Source organism: Culex quinquefasciatus, chromosome 3, assembly GCF_015732765.1.
Source record: "Culex quinquefasciatus strain JHB chromosome 3, VPISU_Cqui_1.0_pri_paternal, whole genome shotgun sequence".
NCBI lineage: Eukaryota > Metazoa > Arthropoda > Insecta > Diptera > Culicidae > Culex > Culex quinquefasciatus.
The window spans coordinates 62,449,548-62,475,320 of record NC_051863.1 but is presented as its reverse complement, the minus strand read 5'-3'; the positions used below and the strand labels follow the sequence as shown (position 1 = coordinate 62,475,320).

The following is a 25,773-nucleotide window of genomic DNA, read 5'->3' as shown; positions in this document are numbered from 1 at the left end:
GCTACCGCGGAGCGAGTGTCCAGTTGTGAAGCTTCTACTGTGTTTATATTTTATTTGTGCGGTGTGGGAGCGTTCTAATATTACGTAACGCAGAACTTTGGGAGGGGGTTTGTGGCTTTACGCTTCATACAAATACCCTTTGTTTTGTATGGAAAGTAGCTCAGTCAGGGGTGTCCAAAAATTTTAAATTTTCGTTGCGTAATTACATGCCGCTCCCTGATTTGTTCTCAGCGGATCGCTGTCAAAATTCCTTGCGCCAAGGTCGCGCAAGCCAAACACAAGCGTTTGTTTACAGTTTTCCTCGGCAAACCCCAAGCGGCATTCCTCCCTCTCTCGCGCTATAAGTTTTTTTTTTTCGGCAATTTTCGCGACGTTCGCGCACGTAAAGATTTTGTTTTTCTTTTTCTGCGTTTCTCCAAAGTTAATTACCCGCGAGCCGAGGGACCCCCTCCCGCTAGCGAAGAAATCCTTGAAATTTCGCCAGAATGAAATCACCAACCGTGGCAGCAACAGCGTAGGAAAGCCGGGTCCGGGAGTGAAGTTCGTTTGTTCGGGGGTGAGTTTTGTGTTGTTTGGACGATGATGAACGGCGGCGGGAACCCGGCGGTGACGCTGTTCAGCGATCCGGGCCAGGTCCAGGTGGCCAACACGAGTGGGCTGCAGCGCGCCGAAGAGGAGGAGGCGCTGGAGGATCAGAAGCGACGCCAGCAGGAACTGGCCGATGAGGTGTACCACGCGTTCGACGACCTAATCGAGGACGACCACGGCAACGAGGACACGCTCAACTCGCTCAGCTACGCGTCCAATTACTCGGACCAGCAGCAGCATCAGCACCCGCCTCCGCCGCCGGGTGTTCCGTCCTACTCGCCGTCAACGGGTCACAGGTGAGTTTGCTCTTTCCTAATGATGGATGATAAAATACCAACCGAGCGATATAGATATTTAGATGGAAGGCGTTTTTTTTTTTCCTAGCAGGAAAAGCCAAACACAAAATCTAATTTTAGCCACGCCGCCGCGGCACGGCACGGTTCAACATAATGCCGGCCTTCACAGGCCATTAGTTTTGAGAGATCGTCAAACGATTTTCCACACTGCCGGCTGGTGCTAGAAGTTATGACCGATGGCTTGGATTGGCCGGATTTGGCTCAGACAGCGGGTTTATGGTTCTAAGAACCACCATCCTCTTCTCGAGGGAGTGAGAAGTGATTCATCGTGTTTCGCATATTATGCGAATGCGATGATTTTGCGTGGCTACAACAAATATTAATCAAAATTATGAGTTTGGAGCGGTGAGGTTTGAGTTTGGCAGGGGGAAGCAGGTCAGGTCATTAAGAGCGTTACAACATTCCGTGATTCATGTTCTATGTTTTTTATTGGGTTGGTTGTATTTATTTATAATTCCTTAATAGAGTGATAAATTCAATGAATTTTCATATTTTGATTAGTTCTTGAAACTTTACTTCTTTTAATTGAGGCAATTTAGGTAACTGTAAAAGTCATTATTGTTGTTGTTACAGTATCCTCTCAAAAGGTCTTATTAAAACTGAAAATATATATGTTAAACATGCAGAACTATATTTTTTTTTAAATCAAACAAATCAAATACAAGTATCTTAACAAATTTTGTACAAACATATTTTTTTTTAATTGTAATTGAGTAAATACTAAATAACATACTACGAGCATTGTCGCACCTCTTCAATCAGCTGCTCCATATTGAAGATGTAGTCCCGGGCAATGTCGTCGATACTCTTGAACACATCTCGGCGCAAAGTGTTCATAAATGTCTGTAAAAAATCAAGCTGATTGTCCAGCGCGATAATCACAAAGTCCAAAAAGGTGACGGTGTCCAGGTACAAGGCAGCCAGGCCGGCCAAAACGTCCTGCAGATCCGTCACCGCATTCCTGTGGGCCAGCTGGTCCAGAACGACAATCTGGAAGGTGGTCGAGATGAACTGGAACATGTCGATGTTTGGCCGAACCAGGATTAGCGTGAAAATCGACAGCGATCCGTAGGTCCGTTCGGCCACCACGCTCAGATCCCGGGCAGCTTGCGTAGCGCGGCGGATCGCTTCGTCGTTCGCTGCCACTATGCACGGATTCTGCGGGTCTCCGATGGTGTCCAGAGCGTGCTCCAAGATGGCCTCCTTGGCGTGTTGTTTCGTGTGCTGGATGTCGGACATCACGAAGCCGTTCCGGGAGATGAGCTGAGCGTTGAGGTTCTTCACTGCAAGGGAATATTTCATTCGGTACAGGCGAAGCTTGTAGTCGACTTCACGGTGGCGCTGGTTGAACAGCCGGTTTAGTTCGGCTAGTTCGGAGGTATCCTCGCGGACAGGTTCAGCGGGAATGGAATGCATCAACTGAAAAGTGCAGGAATCTGTTACACCAGTCGAGAACGAGTAAATATTTTCCAACAAACCTGTAGGAACACCACCAACCCCAAAATCTTCAGCTTGACCATAATTATTTCGTTTAGTATAGATTCACTTCCGATGATGCGTCTACTTGAAACTTGTTCCGGGGCAGATTTTTTCAAACCAGTTGACCACTTAGCACTAACAGTCGATGAGTTTTTTTTATTGGACCCTTTTGCCGACCCAATCTTTATGGCCAAATTGACTTTTCGAAATGTCTATTTAGGGGCGATATCATTTATTGGCGCCAAAGCGTACTAAGTGTGTTCAGTGCATCATTTAAACATAAGAATTTTAATTCTAGATGGATTTTATTTGATAAAATTATGTTTAACAAACTATCTCTGACAACATCGTCCACGATCGAATATTCGTCAAGATTACGATATTATAGACGTTTAACTTCCAGCGATAACAGTGATTGCAGTATTATCCAAATTTACGCTGAGCGTTCCGTTCTCCGAACATACGATTCAGTACCTAGTGCTATTTGGTCAAACCTACCACTGCAATGCCTTTGAACATGGGATGGAGACTGCTTGTTGATTCCTAACACCAAGAAAAATGGCATCATTTGTCGGTGATACACAGCACATTTTCCCCTAGGAATGTTAGTGATTGGAATTCCATTCTGTCTGGTGGCTTAAAATATGATGTTTAATTCTTCAGTGATGATTTATCTGGAATATTCAAAAAAATGAATTTGAAAATTTTTGTTAAGATCAGAAAACTGCTTGCTTCGGCGATACAACTCAACCTCACCTCTAGACGGGACTCGATTTAAAAAACCGGCAAAAGTATTTTTTCAGCAAATTTTAGATCTTTAAAAAACACAGGGTTGTTACGGAAGGCGCGGATCGCGCGTATGGCGCGTATGGCGCGTTTCGCGCGGATAGCGCGGATCTGGCGCGGATTTGCTGGCTAATTTTGCTCAGGCGCGGATTTCGCGCGGATGGCAATTTTGAAAATGTTTGTATTTTCTTAGTACGAAACGTCGAAAAATGAAGATAAAGATTATGTAAAAAATATTTTTTATATGTTTCTAGTCATTTCTTAACATCCTCAGCTCTGAATATTTAATTTTTTTTAAGTTTTGAGTAATGATTTTTAACCTTATTTATTTTAAATTTAATACTGGATTTATTCAATTTTTATTTTGTAAATAAAAAATTACAAACTTTTCCCTAAGATATAGACATTAAAATGCATAACAAAAACTATTATTGGGGCTTGTTCTGGTGGGCGCCAAATATGAGCTTGATTGGACGTAACAGAAGCTGGCCTCCACTTTCGAATTTTGGAATGAATTTAATCGGTAGAAATATTTTTTTTTCTAAATTTAAACATTCTTGGCGAAAATAAAAAGATCAGAACAAAAAATTGTTTTAATAGTTTTTGTAATAACAAAAAAAATCAAAATACAAATGATTTTTTTTTCGAAATTTCTTAAATCGTAATTTAAAAAATCTGAAATTTTGAAATTAAAAATTTTAGCAATCTGAAATTCAAAATAAAAAAAATTGGGTAATCGAAAATTTGAAAATTAAAAAAAAATCTAAATTAAAAAGTCAAAATTTTTAAACTAAGAAATATCAAATTCAAAACAATATAGAAAACAATTTCTCAAATCTAAAATGAATTCAGTATCCTTAAGCTTATAAATTCTAAAATTCTAAAATCCTAAATTCTTTAATTCTTAAATTCTAAAATCCTAAATTTTTAATTCTAAAATTCTTAAATTCTAAAATTCTAAAATTCTAAGATTCTGAAATTTTAAAATTCTTAAATTCTTAAATTCTTAAATTCTAAAATTCTAAAATTCTTGAATTCTTAAATTCTAAAATTCTCAAATTCTCAAATTCTTTATTTCATAAATTCTAAAATTCGTAAATTCTTAAATGTTTTTATTTTTAAATTCTTAGTTCTTAAATTCTTAAATTCTTGAATTCCACAATTTTTGAAGTCCAATTTTATGTAAGAGATTTTGAAATTATGCGAAGACATTATTTTAAATATCAGAAATAATTTTTTTTTCGGAGTGAAATTTTAGCGAGGATTTTGGATTACAAACTGTATAAAAAATCTTAGATTTTGAATATTTAGACTTTCGAAATTTAAAATTTTATCATATTATAATTTTAGATTTCGATTTAATTTTGAGGTTATATTGTTGAAGTTAAATTTTTAAGTTTTTTAATATTGTATTTTCTATTTTAAAATTTTTTAATATTGTATTTTCTATTTTGAAGTTTTTTTTTCATGACCCTTGCCTTGACCATCTTTTAAGGATATTTTAAATGTATTTATTGCTTTCATTCTTTTGGAGGCTTTAACCATAAAACGAGTTTTTTTTATCAAATACTTTCTGAATTAGTTTTTGTTCATTAAAAAATAAAATTTCTAAAATGTTGGTCGCGATATTTTTTTATATGGCGTAGATTTTGCGCGGTTTCGGATTTTAGGTCGGCGCGGATTTGGCGCGGATTTTTTTTCGACTCTCCCGTAACAACCCTGAAAACATTAAAAAGAAGAAGAATTCTGGAAAATTTTGGGGTTGGAAAATTAACTTGTTTTATGTGACTTTGCCAACGTTTTTAAAAATGTCATTTTTTGGCTGTGTTTTTTACTAACATTTACTATATTTTTAATGAAATGAAGTATGCAGTAATTTTTGTAGTGTCCCAGACTATGCCTCTACGCATTTTTTTTACAAATTAAATGATCTAGAGCAGAAAATGTGAAAACAAGCAAAAAAGTGAATGCTAAAACATGAAAAAATAGAAAGGAGTATGAGCATGAGCATGAGCATGGTTGACTGCCAATGAGCTGCTACTCCGTTATTAACAGATCAGCTGAAGTTAAACAATGAATCAAAAATGATCAGTGGGAGCCAACCATCCGTTCACTGTTTAACCTCTGAAGATCCCTACTTTATTAGTCAATACCGGCGCCCTCCCAAGAAGCCTGCAGTTCAACGAAAGGGAGGAATGTTAGTCCGATAGTTGAAGTTGCAGACTCATCAAGCACATAGTTTTTCGCAATATACTTGTTGATACCGCTTGAGACCGTTGAATCCACAGCATCTCCTTCAAGCATCACGTGATTATTATTTTTTTGGGTTAGTAGGATAAGGTATTGGCTTTTCGATGCCTCCCGAGCTACGATGCTATGGGGAGGACTTTCATAACAGACCCGTCGGCGAGCCTTCCGAGCAACGATGCTATGGGAAGGTCTTTTTGGTTAACACACAATTATTTCACTCCACTATTAATTAATCCAAAATGTCAATGCGTCTTTCGATCATTATATAGAAATGGCTTTTTCACCATAAAAATAAAACCTTATTCAAAACATTATACACAATTTACCCGACGCCGTGCCTTCCGATCAACGATGATATAGGAAGGGCTTTGAAAATCACAAAACAATTAACAAAGATCTCAAAAAAAAAATCACAAAAAAATCACAAAATCACCAATTACTCAACGAAAATAACGCTCAAGACACAAATAATTCAGTAAGTCATGCTATTATTCGATCACCACAATCACTCACCCCTAACGAACAGCGACACAAAAGCACACAAAAAAATTAACCTGCATAATCACGATTTCGCGTCCCCACTTCCAGCGCACCAATGATGCTATTATTCGATTACCACAATCACTCACTCCATACGAATCACAGCGACACAAAAGAAATGAAAATGAGCATGCAAAAACAAGACAGCGCGTCCCCGTGGTCAGCGCACTTATCAAAACATGAAAAAATAGAAAGGAATACCAAAAAAAAAAAACGAAACTATTGGCACTACGACCCCCGGGGCATGGCCTTCCTCTAACGTGGGATTTCTGCTCCAGCGCCTCTGACGAGACAGGAGAAACCGGGACCGACGTTTTACTTCACCATCCGATAGAAGCTCAGTGGATAAGGCGGGAATCGAACCCGCGTCTCATAGCATCATCGGGATCGGCAGCCGAAGCCGGAATACCAAAAACAAAGTAAAAAAAGTGCACGTATTTGTCTACCTCAAGACCCTCGGTTCAAAATGGTGGACTTTTGCGTCCTCACTTCCCCACGAGCTTTTTTACAAAAGAAAATCAGGTTCCACTTACGTCACAAAATAAGCCGAATTTCCGTTGAAAGCGTTCAATAATTTCAATATAAAATAACTAACTGTTTCCTTTCGGTCCCAGTCGTTGAGACGGGTTTCTGGGTAGAAGTAAGCCGAGCTAGTTTGAGTTGATAGTCCCGACAATAGTCGGCGCGTATTGAGTGCATCTCCGGCGCGGGTAGCAAACATCGAAGCAAATCAAATTTGCACCCGACGTCAACCCCACCGCGGTACCTGTCGCGGTAGCAAATTTGCTCTCAGTTCTTCGGGATTTCACTTTGCTACCCGCTATTCTGCTGGTTTGCTACTGCGGCAAATGGAATGATGCACGGAAAACTGAATCATGCACGGAAAAAAGTTTCAATTGTTTTTTTATTGTGTATAAAAAAATTTAAAAAATAAAAAAAAATACAAAATCAAAAAAAAATTAAAAAAAATTTAATATAAAAAAAATAAATTAAAAATTGAAAAAAATTCAAAAGATAAAAAAAATAAAGACAATTAGGCCGATGCAAATATTTTTAAAAGTTTTTGTCCCTCGGCTCTGGCCGGGGGGGAGGCAAAAAAATAAAAAAATATAAATATTAAAATAACATGCCATAGTTTCAACATTTGCATGGAAAAAGTGTTATAAAATGTATTTTACACTAGTTCAGCTGTTTTGCAATAAAAGTTTTCAAAAAATGTAAAATTTGACGAAATCAAAAATTTTAGCGAAAAAAAAAACTTTGGCGATATTGCGCAATTCTCACTAACTTGGACTTCGCACTAAATTATTGCTATCGATCGCACTATAGCGACTTGTCAAACTGGCTTGGGAAATTTCACTTTTCTCAAAAAATGATCAAAGCGATCCGGTGTTGCTCACCTGTCAATCGCAATTTTAAAGTGCGATTGTCCAGTTTGGTGGAAACTGCGACTGGAAATGTAAATAAACAACTGCTGGTTGCCTAGTTTTTTGGAAATTGTGTTGTCAAAAGTGCGAGAGAAAAGTGCGGGCCAAATCCAAGATACAGTGCTAGGATCAATAGTAGACATCGAAAATTTTCAAAAATTCAAAAGATTTTTAAATCAACCCAAACATGCTAAAAATGATTCTAAACGCAGGGGAATTCATTTTAAATTGATTTTAACTAATTGCACCTAAATTTTCATAAAAATATTGAAGTTTTTTGAAAAAATATTTTTTGTCCCCTGATTTTTCGGCCCAACTTTGAAGGGGGAGGGGGACAAAAACTTTAAATAAAATTTGTACCAGCCTTAAAGAAATTTAAAAAAAAAATTAAAAAAAAGTAAAATTTAAAAAAATCAAAAAACAATTATAAAAATAAATAAAAACAATAAAAAAAATTAAAAATGACAAAATTTAAAGAAAAATTAAAAAAAAATAAAATTAACAAAAAAATTAAAAAAAAAATCAAAAAAATATTTTTTTTTAAATTTAAAAATTTAAAAAAATACAAAAGTATAATAAAAAATAAAAAAACTTAAAAAATCAAAAAAAAAAATAGAAAAAAAAATCAAAACAATTTAAAAATTTTAAAACAATTAAAAAAAATAAATTACAAAATTTGAAAAGATTCCAAAAAATAATAATAAAAATTTAAAACTTTAAAAAAAAATTTTAAAAAAAAAGTCAAAATTTAACAAATAGAGCAATTCCAGCTCAAATCAGGAATTTTTCTGGTACTTTTGTACCCGACCCTCTCCGATTTCAATGAAACTTTTTAGACATGTTATCCTAGGCCTATATAAGCCATTTTTGTGTATATGGAGCCAATAGTACTCGAAAATAACATTTGAGAAGGGCGTAAAGTATTTAAATATTTTTGTATTTTGCAATTTAAAATTTACTGTATCTCGAAGCAATTGCGTCGTATCAAAAAGTGGTTAAAGACAAACTTGAAGGAAATTGGACGGGCTTTCTGAAAAAAATACACTGAAACAAAAATACACGCCACTTCTATGAGATTTTTTGATTTTTAGGTCTAAAACTTAAATTTAAAGGTGTTGTCACGATTTTTATTCGTTCAAAATTTTTGAGGAAATAGCCTAAGATGTCACCAAAAGACTGACGAAAAATGCAGGATGGTATGTCTCTCCTAAAAAAAATACAAAAATCATTTACTAAAACTGTTTTTTTGAAAAGTGGTCTAAACGTCAATATTTTTGAAAACCGGCAAAGGGAATCGATTCTCCAGACAATTTTACATAAAAGTCTCTATATTGACCATTGTCCTATGTCCAATCCTTGGGAAGATACAGCGGTTTTAAAAATAAAAACTAACTTAATCCACCTATGTGGTTGGAGCCTTCCTCACTTATTACCAACAATTGCTGATATGATGGAATTGTACAAAAATTTCATCTATTTTTAAGATCCAGAATAAAAAAGTACATAAATATCACTTAAGTGGCCAAACCTCGAGACAGGGTTGCCAGATCATCAATGTTTTAAACTTGTTGGAAAGGTCTTTTGATAACCTAACCAACGATGGGTTGAATGGTGGATCCGGACATAGTTTACATACATTTAAGTGAGATCCGGCTTCAAAAAAGTTCATAAATGTCACTTAAGTGGCCATATCTCGAGACAGGGTTGCCAGATCTTCAATGTTTTGGCCTCGTTGGAAAGGTCTTTTGATAACCTAACCAACGATGGGTCGGATGATGGACCCGGACAAAGTTTACATACATTTAAGTGAGATCCGGATATATGTGAAAACACATTTTTATACATAACTTTTGAACTACTTATCGAAACTTCAATCTGTATAAAACTCGATCTATGGGACCCTAAACCAAGTCGAATGCAACAGGTTCGGGTCAAATCGGTTCAGCCAGTGCCGAGAAACATGAGCTAGTTTGTTGGTCACATACATACATACACACACACATACACACACACATACACACACACATACACACACACATACACACAGACATTTGTTCAGTTTTCGATTCTGAGTCGATATGTATACATGAAGGTGGGTCTACGACGTTTTTATACAAAGTTCATTTTTAGAGCAGGATTATAGCCTTACCTCAGTGAGGAAGGCAAAATGATGAAAAAATGGGTTTTTTGGTGGTTTTTGGCAATTTCTATATGACAGACTTGGTTTTTCAGTCTCGTTAATATTTTTACCGGAAAGCTCGTCCAATTTCCCATAAGTTTGCCTTTGACAGCATTTCAATTGGATGTAAGGGTTTACAGTTATAAGCTTAATTACATTGTTAATAACTGAAAAGAGAATATTTTTTTGGGTGTGGTAGAAACCTGGATAGTAAATTAGCTTACGTAAATATCAAAACGAGTCAAATCAAAAAGCTGTCAAAGGCAAACTTAGAGGAAATTGGACGAGCTTTCCGGTAAAAATATTAACGAGACTGAAAAACCAAGTCTGTCATATAGAAATTGCCAAAAACCACCAAAAAACCAATTTTTTCATCATTTTTATTTTTAAAACCGCTGTATCTTCCCAAGGATTGGACATAGGACAATGGTCAATATAGAGACTTTTATGTAAAATTGTCTGGAGAATCGATTCCCACTGCCGGTTTTCAAAAATATTGACGTTTAGACCACTTTTCAAAAAAACAGTTTTAGTAAATGATTTTTGTATTTTTTTAGGAGAGACATACCATCCTGCATTTTTCGTCAGTCTTTTGGTGACATCTTAGGCTATTTCCTCAAAAATTTTGAACGAAAAAAAATCGTGACAACACCTTTAAATTTAAGTTTTAGACCTAAAAATCAAAAAATCTCATAGAAGTGGCGTGTATTTTTGTTTCAGTGTATTTTTTTCAGAAAGCCCGTCCAATTTCCTTCAAGTTTGTTTTTGACCACTTTTGGATACGACGCAATGGCTTCGAGATACAGTAATTTTTAAATTGCAAAATACAACAATATTTAAATACCTTACGCCCTTCTCAAATGTTATTTTCTAGTACTATTGGCTCCATATACACAAAAATGGCTTATATAGGCCTGGGATAACATGTCTATAAAGTTTCATTGAAATTGGAGAGGGTCGGGTACAAAAGTATCAGAAAAATTCCTGATTTCAGCTGGAATTGCTCAATAATGAAAAAAAATTGTACCAGCCTTAAAGAAATTAAAAAAAAATTAAAAAAAAAAATTAAGAAATTTAAAAAAGAATTAAAAAAATAAATAAAAACAATAAAAAAAATTAAAAATGACAAAATTTAAAGAAAAATTAAAAAAAATTTAAATTAGGGGAAATATACCCATTTTAATCACACTAAGCCGTTCGACCAATTCTCATCACTTTTGCCGTTTCTGTTATTAAATCAACATTTTCAGATGTTTCAACAATGGAGAGTTGTTTGCTCACTTTTATTTGAGCTATTTGTTACTTTGGAACAGTCAAAAACACTTTATATAAGCTGTGATTCATGATCAAAGTGCTGATAGGCCGATAATAGAAATAGGCTGAGAAAGGGTATAGTTCCCCTAACAAAAAATTTAAAAAAAAATTAAAAAAAATCAAAAAAAAATTTTTTTTTTCAGAATTTAAAAATTTAAAAAAATAAAAAAATATAATAAAAAATTAAAAAAAATTAAAAAATAAAAAAAAAATAGAAAAAAAATCAAAACAATTCAAAAATTTAAAAACAATTAAAAAAATAAATTACAAAATTTGAAAAGATTCAAAATAAAATAATAAAAATTTAAACTTTTTAAAAAAATTTAAAAAAAAAGTCAAAATTTAACAAATAATGAAAAAATTTAAAAAAAAAACCTTAAAAAACATAAAAACATTTGAAAAAAAAATAAAATAAAAAATAAAAATATTAAAATTAAAAATATTAAAAAATAAAAAAATTAAAAAAAATCAAATTTTACAGAAATTAAAAAAAAATTAAAAATTAAAAAAAATCAAAAAAATTTAAAAATATTAAAAATTTAAAAAATAAAAAAAAATTAGAAAGATTGAAAAAAAATAAAAAGAAATTGAAAAAACAAAAAAAATATCTCGGGTGAGTTTTCAAAAAGCCGTAAGAGCCACCGTGACCAAATTTGATATCAGTATTCATGAGCCGGGTGCAAATTTGATTTGCACCCCAGCGCTGGAGATGCCCTGACGCGTGGGCCTTTCGCGTTGACACAATAGATTTAACAAAATCAATTGGTGCATTTTAAAGTTTCAATTTTCAAAATGAGAAAAAAAAACAAAATCAAACATTTTGATTAAAAAAAATAAAAATATACAGAAATAACAAAATTTAAACCGTGGAAAATTCACAAAATCTTAAATTCAAAATTTAAAAAAATGTAAAATGTATGTCAAAAAAATACAAATCTTAAAGAGCTTTAAAAACATAATTTAAAAATTGAGCAGTTCCATGTCAAATAGGGAATCGGTTGTACCGGACCCTCTCCGATTTAAATGAAACTTTTTAGACATGTTATCCTACGCTTATGTAAGCCATTTTTGTGTACATGGAGCCAATTTCACTCGATAATCACATTTGAGAACCTTCTCAACCCTTGGGCGTAATTGTTTTAAATATTTTTGTATTCCGTAATATAAATATTGCTGTATCTCGAAGCCATTGCATCGTACCAAAAAGTGGTCAAAGACAAACTTGTAGGAAAAAAATACACTGAAAGAAGAAAACACTCTACTTCTATGAGATTTTTTGATTTTTAAGTTTTTAAGTCAAATTTGAAGGTGAGCCCACGGTTTTCGTTCAAAGTTTTGTGCAAATAGCCTAAGATGTTACAGAAAGACTCACGAAAAATGCAGGATGGACCAACTCACTTAAAAATATAAAAATCATTTACCGAAACTGTTTTTTGAAAAGCGGTCTAAACGTCACAATTTTCAAAAACTACGGGAATCGATTCTTCAGACAATTTTACATAAAAGTCACTGTCCTAAGTCCAGTTCTTGTAAAGTTACAGCGGCTTTTAAAAAATGTTGAAAAATTTGTTTTTTTAAGGTTTTTGACAATTTCTATATGACACCCCGTAAAAAATTTCGTAAATATTTTTCCCGGAAAGATCGTTCAGTTTCCCATAAGTTTGTCTTTGACCACTTTTCAAAATAAATGTTTTTTTTTTTATGATTTAAGCTAATTTACTATCTAGGTTACTATCATCCACTGAGCGACACTGAAAAAAATATTCTGTTTTCAGATATGAGCATTTTAATTAGGTACCATCCATAAACCACGTGAACACTTTTTTTGAAAGTTCAACCCCTCTCTCTTTGGAATTTGAAAAAGTTAAAAAAAAATTAACAAAAAATTAAAAAAATCAAAGATTCAATAAATTTTAAAATAAAAAAAAAGAAATTCAAGTTAAGAAATTTAAAAAAATCTAAATCTAATGATTCAGAACATGAAAAATGCAAATATTTCAAAATGCTATGTTTGAAAAAGTCTTGGAAAAATTCCAAAATTGTTTTCATTCTAAAATTAAAAATTTGAAAATCAAGGAAATTTGTTATTAAACAAAAATAGGACTCCAAAAATGTCTGATTTTCTATTAAAATACTTCAAAATTTTATAATTTAATATCTTGTTACAGTCCAGATTCGATTATCCGAAGCCTCGATTATCCGAAGGTTTTTATGAAGCTTCGGATTATCGAATCAAGACCAAAAAAACGTATTTTTTTATTTTCATATTCTAAACATCAAATTCGAGTTCTGCGACCTAATTTTAGTCAAATTTCCTATTAAAGAACAAAATGCATTTTTTGCTCTTGCTCAGTTGTAATATGCCATTTTTGCTAGATAATTCCTTATAAGAGCTAAAATTAAGGTGACCCCTTTACTAAAAAATCTACTCTCATTCCGCAGATTCCTCGACGGCATCGCCACCAAAAATGGCCCTTCCCCAGCACTCATGGCCGGTTCCGGCGACGGCGGTCACCAGCAACACGCGGAGGTCCGCCACTGGAAGCAGCTGCTGGAGTCGAAAACGCGCGAGTTTGAGCACGTGACGCGCCAGCTGCACGACAAGACGCGCGAGTACGACCAGAAGGTGAACGATCTGAAGAAGCGGCTGATGCTGGCCGAGGGCGACCGGGACCGGGCCGAAATGACGCGGAGTCAGACGCACGCGCTGCTGGTGGAGAGCAAGACCAAGATTGCCGAGCAGGACGATCGGATCGGGGAGTTGAAGGGGAAGATTCGGGGGTTGGAGGAGGTGAATTTGAAGCAGGAAGCGGACTTGGTCAACAAAAATACGATGCTGCAGGATGCGCTGCAAAAGTGTCACATGTTGGAGGTGAATGCCGGGCAGAAGGCGACGCGACACACGGATAACCTGCTGAAGCAAGCGGAGGAGAAGTACAGCGCGAAGGTGACGATGATGCAGCAACAGATTGATAAGCTGCGGGGGGAGTGCGAAGATCGTCAGCACGAGGTTCGCCGGTTCGAGGTTCGCTGCGAGGAGTTGCAATCGCTGCGGGAGCAGTTGCTGGCGGAGCGGAATGAAACCGTCCAGCGATTGCAGGACAACTTGGAGGAGTCGCAGCACAAGTGCGAGACGCTGCTGGCGAAGACGATGAACCTGACCGGGTTTAGCCAGGACAATATGCGCCTCCAGACGAAGGTGAACGCGCTGGAGCAGCAAACGCACGACATGCAGCGTACGATCAACACGTTGACGCAACGGCTTGAGACGTCCAACGCCGAGCTGGAGCTGATGGACAGCATGCTGTGCGCGGGCGAGGACGCGACCCAGAAACAAGATCCAACCTGCACGTTCGCCGCGTCCCGTAAAAACCTCGTCGGAAGCACCCCAATCAATCCGAATCTGAAAAACACCGAAGATCGAGTGACGAAACTGAAGCACGAACTTCTCATTTGCATGAACGGCCAGAAGGAAAAGCGCGAAACCATCAAACGACTCGAAACGGACCTAGCCGCTCGTGACCGCGAGATTCAACAGCTGAAAAAGGACGAAAGTGACGCACTGGTGCAGATGAACCAGTACAAGGAAGAAGCATTCCGACTCGGGTCCAAGCTGAAGATCCTCGAGGGCGAGCTTGACAAGTGCTACAAAAAAGACCAAAACAACTCCAAACAGCCCCGCCGCTCCAGCTTCGATAAACAGGACGCCCTCGAAGAGAAGATCTTCGCCCTCCAGCAGGAAAAACTCGCCCTAGAAGACAAGCTAACCAAGCTCGACCAAGACCACGCCCGATTACAGGACAAGTGCAAACGCCTCGAATCCGACTCCAAATCCGCCGACACCGTCAAACTCGAGCTTGAAAAGCAAAAATTCCTCCTGAAGGACGCCCAAAGCGAGTGCGATCGCGTGAAGCAGCTCTACATTGAAATCTCCAGCTGCAAGGACGCCGTCGCCCGGGAACTGTCCGTCCTCAAGTCCCAAGATCCGGCCCACGAGATGGCGTCCCTCAGCGAGAAGGTGGCCTCGCTGGAACGTGCCCTGCAGCTTGCGGAGCTCAAGTGTTCCGAGTTTGGCAAGCTGCTGGAGCGGGAAAAGTGCGAGCACGAGCGGCTGCTGAGGGAACTTCACGAGAGGCAGCGGGAAAATGCGAACCGGAGTGATGGTGCGGACAAGGAGCGGAAACAGGCGGCCAACAGCAGCTGTAAAAGGTGTATCGATAGTTTGGCGGAGATTTCGAAGGTAGGTTTGAGGGGGTTTTATGGGCAGGTAATACTTTGCACCACTGAGCAGTTTAGGACGTTTAGGACAGATTTTTCGTCATCCATTCGTCGATACAATTTTAAAACTTAATCAATGACAAAATAGATGTTTTGTGATTGGATTCTGTATAGTTTAAGGCTTGTAGAACCAACTTTTACAAACATTCAAAGATTTATAACTTTGACTTATGACGCAAGTGAAGTATAAACTGCAATAAATCGAAATATCGGGTTTTCAGGCACCTCAATCAGCAAAAAAGCACCTCAAAACAGAATGTAGAATGCATTCTGAATAAATTTAAGGTTCCATTATTTTAATTTGAGAGTGAAAAAGCTATTAGAACATAAAAACTTCGAAGGAGTTATGCTGTAAGGCTGATACGCAAATCAAAAGGAACGGAAAACTCCATATAAAAAAACGCCCAAGAAACGGCCAGGGAAAGGGTCACGAAAAGAAAAGGCAGCTGAAAAGTAACAGTAACGGAAAGGGGCGTTTGGCGTTTCTTCGCGCAGTGCTGTTTGCAATATGTTTAAATGAAAAAATTCAAAGAATTTGAATTTTCCTTTTTGAATGCGACTGATAATTTCAAACGTTTTTATAACTTTTGTATTCGATATAATGATATTGAAAATCTCCGCCGAATCTCAAAATGCAGAATCTTGAAATTATAGGACCGATTTTGTTTTTTGGTCTAAATGGAGTAAAAAAAAAGTTGAACTTTTTAGGTGTCGGCCCCCGTGTCGGTCACTATTGCTAGTAGGCCAACCAGCAAACTCTGGATTGTGAGTTCACCGCGCTGTCCGATTCATCCAAACGGGCGGGACCGAAATGAAGTAAACCAGACTGAAAAAGAACTTGTCAATAATCTTTTTTTAGAAAGTCCTAAAAGCTTTTTTTTAGAATGTCCTAAAAGCTTTTTTTTAGAAAGTCCTAAAAGCTATTGTGTTTCATATGTCTATAAGACCTATTAAAAAAAACTCTAGAAATGTGAATTTTCTGACTGAAAAATTCAGTTCAAATAATTCAAAAATAAAAAATCGAAAATATGGAAAAACAAACATTTCAGAAATTTTAAATAAGGCCGTTGCAAATATTTTTCAAAGTTTATGTCGCTCCCCCCTTCAAAGTTTGCCTGAAAATACAGGGGACAAAAAAAAATTCGAAAAACTTCAAAATTCAAAAATTAAAGTTTAACCAGTTAACATGCATTTCCCGCGTTTATAATCATACTTAGCATGTTTGAGCTCCTTTGAAAACATTTTAAATTTTCATGAAAAACCAATGTACAGTCCCACAAATAAAAAAAAATTTATAGGGAAAAAAAATTCCGTCAGTACCTCGATATTTTCAAAACTAATGATTGGAAAGCAACTGTACGCCTGTAAAAAGCATTTTAAAACACTTTTTTATCCAAATGTTGAAACCCCCCCCCCCCCTCGGTTTTGGTTAGAGCCGAGGGACATAAACTTTGAAAAATATTTGCAACGGCCTAACAAAAAAAATAAAAAATTATAATGGAAATTTCAACGTTTCTTATAACTGAAATCTGGAAATTAAAAAAAAAATATGCAGAATGGAATAATAATTTTAATATTAAAGTACTTATAAATGCAATAGCTCAAAATCCGAAAATTTCAGAAATCACAAGTTGAAATTTCAAAAGTATTAAAAATAAGAAAAAAAATATCCGAAAATACAAATTTACGAAACCCCGCAATTCTTACATTCAAAAACAACATTTTTCAAAAATTCAAAAAAAATAAAAATTTCTGAGTAAAAAGAGTATGAAAAAAAAATTTTAGAATTTAAGAATAAAAAAAAATAAGAAATTTAAAATTTTCGGAATTTAAAAATTTAGGAATTTAAATATTTAAAAATATAAAATCTTCAAAGTTAAAAATTCCAAAAATTTTAAACGTAAATTTAAATGTTAAAATTTCAAAGTTTAAGAATTGAAGAATTTAAGAATTTAAGAATTTTAAGAATAACAATTTAACAATTATTAAAAATAAGAAAAAAAATATCCGAAAATACAAATTTACGAAACCCCGCAATTCTTACATTCAAAAACAACATTTTTCAAAAATTCAAAAAAATAAAAATTCCTGAATAAAAAGAGTATGAAATAAGGAATAAAAAAATTAAAGAATTTAAGAATAAAAAAAATCAGAAATTTAAAATTTTCGGAATTTAAATATTTAGGAATTTAAATATTTAAACATATAAAATCTTCAAAATTAAAAATTCCAAAAATTTTAAACGTAAATTTAAATGTTAAAATTTCAAAATTTAAGAATTTAAGAATTTAAGAATTTAAGAATTTAAGAATTTAAGAATTTAAGAATTTAAGAATTTAAGAATTTAAGAATTTAAGAATTTAAGAATTTAAGAATTTAAGAATTTAAGAATTTAAGAATTTAAGAATTTAAGAATTTAAGAATTTAAGAATTTAAGAATTTAAGAATTTAAGAATTTAAGAATTTAAGAATTTAAGAATTTAAGAATTTAAGAATTTAAGAATTTAAGAATTTAAGAATTTAAGAATTTAAGAATTTAAAAATTTAAGAATTTAAGAATTTAAGAATTTAAGAATTTAAGAATTTAAGAATTTAAGAATTTAAGAATTTAAGAATTTAAGAATTTAACCCTCTAACGCCCAGAGCTGTTTGCTTATCGTAAAAATAGTAAATGGCTAAATTTTGGTACAATATTGCAGGAAATACTTTACTTTGACCCATAAACATCGAATTGGTGCAAACAAGTGGTGAATTTGAAGTGGTGCACCAGAGCACCATCAGGAAGATGAGCAACTTTATTTTAAATCACAAAATCTCGTTTTCTTCAAATCTATTGGTTCAGTTGTTTGAAAATGCTTCGAAATGTGTTAAAACTACTTATTCTTTGCTGTAAGACTATATTTCTGAAGTATGAATTACAAATTCAAAAATCTCAGCATTTTTAGATTTCTTTGATTGGCTCATTCAAAACTCACAAACAACAATTTTCATGAAAAATAAGGAAAATAATAAAACCATCGGTCTAATAACAATGTTTTGTCTTGTTTATGAATAATCAAAATGTTTATAAACTTTTGTTTTGGTAAAAATAAACTTTTTCTGTAATTTAGAAAAAAGTGCTCCTAAATATTTAGTTGCTCATATGCCTAGGTGGTGCTCTGGTGCACCAAATGAAAAAGGTTGAAAAACACTCAAAATTGGTCCAAACTCACAATGTTATTCACAGGGGTTCTTGTCCAAGGTTCAAATGATAGCAAAACATTTTTTGTTTCATAAAATTTTGTGTTTGGTAATTTTTACGGGCTTTTGAAAACAGGTCTTATTTATTTCCCTAAAATTTGCCCATTTTTGTTTACATTTCGTACTGTAACTTTGCTTGTGTTCGACCAAATTTGATAAAATTTGGGGAGATGTTAGTATACATTCTACATGAACACCTGCAACTTAAAGCTCAATGAAAAGTTGTGTCAGTTCCGAGATATTTGAGTTCAAACTTTTGGTGCTCTGGAGTAACCATGGGCGTGAGAGGGTTAAGAATTTAAGAATTTAAGAATTTAAGAATTTAAGAATTTAAGAATTTAAGAATTTAAGAATTTAAGAATTTAAGAATTTAAGAATTTAAGAATTTAAGAATTTAAGAATTTAAGAATTTAAGAATTTAAGAATTTAAGAATTTAAGAATTTAAGAATTTAAGAATTTAAGAATTTAAGAATTTAAATTTAAATTTAAGAATTTAAGAATTTAAGAATTTAAGAATTTAAGAATTTAAGAATTTAAGAATTTAAGAATTTAAAATTTAAGAATTTAAAATTTAAGAATTTAAGAATTTAAGAATTTAAGAATTTAAGAATTTAAATTTAAGAATTTAAGAATTTAAATTTAAGAATTTAAGAATTTAAGAATTTAAGAATTTAAGAATTTAAGAATTTAAGAATTTAAGAATTTAAGAATTTAAGAATTTAAGAATTTAAGAATTTAAGAATTTAAGAATTTAAAAATTTAAGAATTTAAGAATTTAAGAATTTTAGAGTTTAAGAATTTAAATGTTTAGGAATACTTAAAAAAATACCGGCCTTATTTTACAATTTTCTAATATTCTTGTTGTTTTGCAATCATTAGTTTTCAAAAAATCTAAAATCTGACAAAAACAAAAATTGTATCGAAAAAAAAATTTTAAACGCAGAAGAATGTATTTTAATTTGATTTCAGCTGGTTGCACTTGAATTTTCATTGAAATTTTGAAGTTTATTGTAAAAATATTTTTTTTGCCCCCTGATTTTTCGGGCCAATTTTGAAGGGCCCCCCCTCGGGGGGGTGACAAAAACTTTTAAAAATATTTGTACCAGCCTTATTTCATAATTTCATAATATCATGATTTCATTATTTCATAATTTTATAATTTCATAAATTTACAACATCATAATTTCATGATTTCATGCAGGTTAAGGGTGAATGATACTGATGATACCTCGTCGGTTGACGCCCAGGCTAGGATCATCTTGGTCAAAACAGTTTGGCTCTGGTTCCTTTCAAGTCTCCTATTTGCTTACCTCCACGTTGGCTGGATTTAGTCATGATGATGACAAGGTGTAACCTAGCTGGTGGCCTGTGGAAACGGCTCGTAATTCTTTGACCACCGCGGGTCAGAGTCGAGACGGCTAAGAGAAAGGGGCGCGTCAATGTGGGAAAGGGAAGTAATTTGCGCTTGTAGACGTTATTGTTTTGATTCGCAGTCATTTTTGTCAATTTTTGTTGGTCAGTGTTAATCTTGCCCACCAAAAAAATATGTTTTTTAAAAATATTTAAAAATATTTTTGCAATTCGTAATTTAAATTTCGCTGTATCTCAAAGCCGTTGCATCGTATCAAAAAGTGGTCAAAGACAAACTTTTAGATAATTTGACGAGGTCAAATTAAGAGTTCATTTATCGAGTGATTTTATAGCATTGAAATTTCTTTTGGTCCGTGGAATCCGTGGATAATCCATTGAAATGTTAAAATCGAGGTCTGGTGGCCACTCTGGGATACATTTCTTCGTAAAAATTATCAGAAGAAGGTTAATCGAACTAAAATTTCTCTTCCAATTGACATATTTAAAAGTTAAAATCTTAAGTTTCGAACAAAAAGTATACTAAAATTTCCTTCCTCCTTCCAGCTCGAAATCCAAAACCTCCAGCTCCAGAACACGTGCGCGTCGCACCTGCGCGAAATGAGCGAACTGAAGAGCGCCCTCAGCGAATCCCGCACCACCATCAACGATCTGCACCAGAAGCTGGACCTGAAGGCCGAGCGCGACCAGCTGATTGACGATCTCAAGGAGAAGGCCGCCCAGTTTGAGGAGTTTATGCGCAACCAGAACACTTCCAGCAGTGCTAGTAGCAGTGGGAACAGCTCGACGACCACCAAGGACAGCGCCACCTCTCCGCAGCCAAAGCGATCTCTGCGGGATCAGAGCGTGTCCACGTCGCCGGAACTGCAGGACGTGGAGAGCCGGAAGGTGGCACGCGAGCAGGAGCACAAGATCCGCGAGGAAATGGCCCGGGCGTTTGCCGCCGAGATGAAGATCATCGAGGAGAAGTTCAAGGGGCAGTTTTTCAAGTTTGAGGACAACATTTCCGGGCTGAAGAAGGAGCTGCACGAGCGTAGCAATGAGTTGCAGGTGCGCAACAAGGAGGTCGAGGTGCTCAAGTTTGCCATCGTGAACGAGCGCGAAAAGATTACGGAGATTCTGACGAAGAAGAACGACGAGGCGCGGGCACTGTTCGACAAGCAGGCGGAGGTGATGAAGAAGTACCGCGTGGAGCTGGACAACGCCAACCACAAGGTGCAGTTCCTGGAGGGGCAGCTGGAGGAAAAGCGCGAGCTGATCCAGGCCGAGCGGGACTCGATGGAGAAGCTGATCCAGCAGGTCACGGAGGAGCGCAAGCTGTTTCACGAGCGCGAACTGGAGGTGATTGAAAAGTTCAAGGAGATCGAGAAGGAGTACAACAAAAGCCTCGAGATGGTGACAGAAAAGTACAACTCGGTCAAGAAGACGGCACTCAACTATAAGGTGAGCTCAAAATCTTATCAAGTGTCTCTTTAAGCTAACCCTAAGCAACCCTTCCCGAACCTAGAAATACGCCGAAGACAAGGAGCAGCACATGATGAAGGAGTACGACCGCATCAAGGAGGGCTACAACGCGGCCCTGCTCAAGGTCCAGAACCGCGCGAAGGAGGCGCTCGAAAGCAAGGAGCGCAGCATGCAGGAACGGATGTCCAAACTCGAGTCGGAGCTGTACCAGGCGCGGATCAAGGGTGGTGTCTAATTCGCTGAATAATTGTATTAGTTTATTACGTGTAATTAAAATCGAATAACGACTTGTGGTGATGAAAAGGACTTTAATTGCATGCAAGTTGAACTCTCATCCAATCTGACTAAAATCCCGTAATGATCCAGCAAAAAAAAGGCGCTTTCAATGTACTTATATTTGTGTGGGTGTGCACAGACCATAGATACGGTGTAGTGATTGTATTGTATAGAATTTTAGCGCGCAAGGAAGAAGTAAGCAAATGTTTTAACTGTTGACTATTGAAAAATAAACTGCCTTAATACTCTGCCATATCTGTTAGGGGACGAATCCAACTGTCATCATTATTACTTACTTAAACCTCTTTCCCTGGAAGGAGTCTGTAGGGTAGAACTACAAAAAGAGGTGTTTAACAAACTAGTGTCAATCATTTTACCACTTTTAAGTATTATAATTGTCAAAGGAATAGCTTCTAGTTCGACTTAGCTCGAATGAAAAAAATAAACTTTGGTGTTAGTTGACGCGACTAGTGAGTTATTTGTTTATAGAAAGAATTTGAGAAACGCAAACAATATTTTAATTTTTTTTTTTTTTTTTGGAGGGTGGTCCAGCCGCACATCGTTGATGTAGAAACCTCTAAACTGGGCCCTCGTGCAAACAATATTTTAAAATTTGATAGAGAAAATAAGAATGAATTTCCCAATCACAAACGTAACATTCATGTTAGCAACAAACATCATACATCCAGACCAAGCGAACTGGTTAATTACAAAAATACGTCAAAATTAAGTAATTTTCAAAAGGATTAGCTGAAATTCGAGTAGTTTTGTTTCAACTGCCGGTCTACTAGTGCTCCTAAACACAGCGGCCAATCTCGGAAGAGAGTCTTCAATTATACTGGTGTGTAAAGTCATCCCACATATTCGGAACACCCACAAATTCGGAACACTTTTATGATAATTCGTCAATAGCATGCCATAAGTAGCTTTTCTGTCGACCTTACTATTTTTAGAACCTTCATTTGGACATTATCTTGCTATTTCACTAGTAAAAGTAGTACTTTTTGAACAAAAAACTTCATTCCAAGACTATTTTGTCCAGAGCAGCTAAACACTGCCTCCAAATGGCCTGTTTCATAATTGTGGGATGTTATTGTACCTCCCACAATTGTGGAACACCTGAATTTAACTGATATTTTTACAAAAAAGTTATCAAACCATGTATAAAACATCACTAAGCTCAGGGTGGCCACCTCGGGAAAAAACCGGGAAAACCGGGAAAAACCCGGGAATTTATTCCACCGGGAGAAAACCGGGAAAAACTCGGGAATTCGACTAACAAACCAGGAAAATATTTTAAGTTTAGTTAACATTCGACAAGCCGGGACCGTGGTGTAGGGGTAAGCGTGATTGCCTCTCACCCAGTCGGCCTGGGTTCGATCCCAGAAGGTCCCGGTGGCAAATTTTGAGACGAGATTTGTCTGATCACGCCTTCCTTCGGATGGGGAAGTAAATGTTGGCCCCGGTCTAACCTAGAGGTTAGGTCGATAGCTCAGTCCAGGTGTAGGAGTCGTCTCCCTGGGTCCTGTCCCGGTGGAGTCGCTGGTAGGCAGTTGGACTAACAATCCAAAGGTCGTCAGTTCGAATCCCGGGGTGGATGGAAGCTTAGGTGTAAAAAGAGGTTCGCAATTGCCTCAACAATCAAGCCTTCGGACACCTAGTTTCGAGTAGGAATCCCGAAATCGGGAACGCCAAGGCAATGCTGTAGAGCGAATAATTTGATTTTTTTTTTTTTTTTTGATTTTTAACATTCGACAAATTCCTCTTAAATGACTTCAACGTATATTTTTCTCTATTAGAATATTATTCTAGTTATTCTAAATGAAGAATTCGAGAAAATAATGTTTGAATTTGTGTAATAGACTCAAGCTAGGGTAAATTCTCGTATGTTTGGCAGGTTAAGCACTCGCTCCTAACTCCATCCGATTTGCGGATTTGCACTATTTAAACAACTAATTTTGCAAAACTTTTGGTAGAAATTTGCTTGCTCACTTCTTATTGAGCTATGTATCACTCGAGTTCAGTTGAAAACGCTTTTAATTAGCTTTAATTGAATGTCAAAGTTCAGACCTGCCAACATTAGAGGCACGCTGGAATTAGATGCTGTTCCCCTACTAGGCTTTGGATGTTTTTTTTTTCTGTTGAGTATTCTAGATATATTTCTTTGACGAGAGGAGAGAAGCAACTACGATTACCAACCACCGGACCCGGTTTAAAAAACAAATGTTTGATAAGCTGCAATTTTTCCGATCAAGTTCGCGGTTCAATTTCCTCGGCGCTATGATTTTTGAAGTCTTATTTCAATAAGTATTGAATTTCATAATCACAATAAACAATTTATTTTTATTTTATTATGTATTTCAATATCAACTTGAGGGTGCACAGCAGCCAAGGAAGTTGTTGTTTTTTTATTCCAAAATTGTCATTCTTACGGATTTAACCCTTCAACAATATGATTGTAAAAAGAGTCAAAATCCTTTTTTTTTTGTAGACAGTAACTTCAGGGAATAAATAACCGATAGTTCCCATAATTTCGAAGAAACTAAAATTTGCGTACCGAAAATCGTGGTGCAAAAAGCTTAGCTTGTGTGCGCCGTTAAAAATAAGAATACAGTTCAGACCCGATTTTTCTGGGAAAAAAATATAAATATTGAAATAAAGCCACAGTTTCATGGGCTCATGCATCATGCATGGAGATTGTGTTTTAAAATGCATTTTACACTAGTTCAGTTGTTTTGCAATCATTAGTTTTCAAATAATGTAAAATTTGACGAAAACAAAAATTTTAACGAGAAAAAATAATGAAAATCGAAAATTTTAAAAAATTTAAATGATTTTTAAATCAATCCAAACATGCTAAAAATGATTCTGAACGCAGGTGAATGGATCTAAAATTGATTTCAATTGATTCCACTTAAATTTTCATTATAACTTTGAAGTTTATTGAAAATAATGTTTTGCCCCCTGATTTTTCGGGCCAATTTTGAAGGGGGGAGACAAAAACTTTAAATAAAATTCGTACCAGCCTAAACTATTTTAAAACGATTTAGAATTATGAAATCCAAGATGGCGGTCAAAATGGCTGAAATGAAATATTGAAAAAATGCATTTTTAAATTTAATAGGCAATCAACCACTCAACAGTGACTAAAATTAAGTCACTGAACTTGAATTTAATGTTAAAAGTAAGAAAATAAAAAAAATACGAACTGTTTTTTATTGTTCAAACCTTCGGAAAATCGAGACGGACTGTTTACAATTTTTACTGTAAAACATTTGGTGGAATTTCAAAAATCTGTTTCAGTAGTATTTTATAAGATTATTAAGGACAAATTGCTATGAAACTTTGTGCTTGTGTTTTTAAATCAGGTTTGAGTACTATTGTATAATTTTAAAATGTCGGAAATATTTGGTATTTCAGATATTTTTATATAGTTGGGAATCTTTCTACAGTTAAATGCCTATCAAATTATCTTCAAATTCAGAACATTTGAAAAAATATCTTTATTTTAAAATTTATTTTAAAATTATAATTTAAATTTTTCAGATGTTTTAAAATTACAATATTTTCAGAGTTCAACTGCATAGTAGTCATTTCAATATAAACAGTCCCTTTTTCTTTTATTCAAACACAAAAAAATGAGTTTTTGTTGGGTTTTAAGTAATCGATTGTTTAAACATATGGCACTTTTTCTTTGGAAGAATCATTCTTGAATTTACTAAAGCTTTTTCAAAGAAAACTGAAGAGTATTTGCATTAATGTTGTTTTCATTTGCAAATCTTTTCTACCCATACTCATACTAAACATTGTAAATGCTATCTACTGCTTTCCAGTAATAATTTACGTTATTCATAAATTTAATACAAAACGATTTTTTATTGATTTTAAGTTAAGAAAAATTGCGGAGCATGGAGATGAAAAATCACAAGCATTATGGAAATTAAGGATTTGGACTAAAAACTGTTAAAAACGGATTCTTACTTTTTGTTACTAACTTTCTTGAGAAATAAAATTATTGAACCAAATGTATGCGTTCAAAAAGTATTTTGATACTAACGTCAGTCTATAAAAAAACATTGTAATTTGATTTAAAACTATATGGAAAAATTCCTTCTGGCCTCGGGAGAAAACCGGGAAAAAAACCGGGAAATTGAAAATCCAAATCCGGTGGCCACCCTGCTAAGCTTGAGTTTCATTGGTTTCAGTGTGTGAAGTCATTATTTGGTA

The 25,773-nt window shown here is 35.0% G+C and overlaps 1 protein-coding gene across 1 annotated transcript; it reads left to right on the top strand.

Moving 5' to 3' along the window:
- Window positions 1-285: 285 nt before the first annotated feature.
- Window positions 286-22,005, top strand: LOC6039528 (myosin-6). The gene is made up of 4 exons (XM_038262527.1): window positions 286-884; window positions 13,362-15,159; window positions 20,353-21,249; window positions 21,314-22,005. The coding sequence occupies exons 1-4, from the start codon at window positions 580-582 to the stop codon at window positions 21,503-21,505; spliced, it is 3,192 nt and encodes a 1,063-aa protein (XP_038118455.1). The 5' UTR covers window positions 286-579; the 3' UTR covers window positions 21,506-22,005.
- The last annotated feature ends 3,768 nt before the right edge of the window (window positions 22,006-25,773 follow it).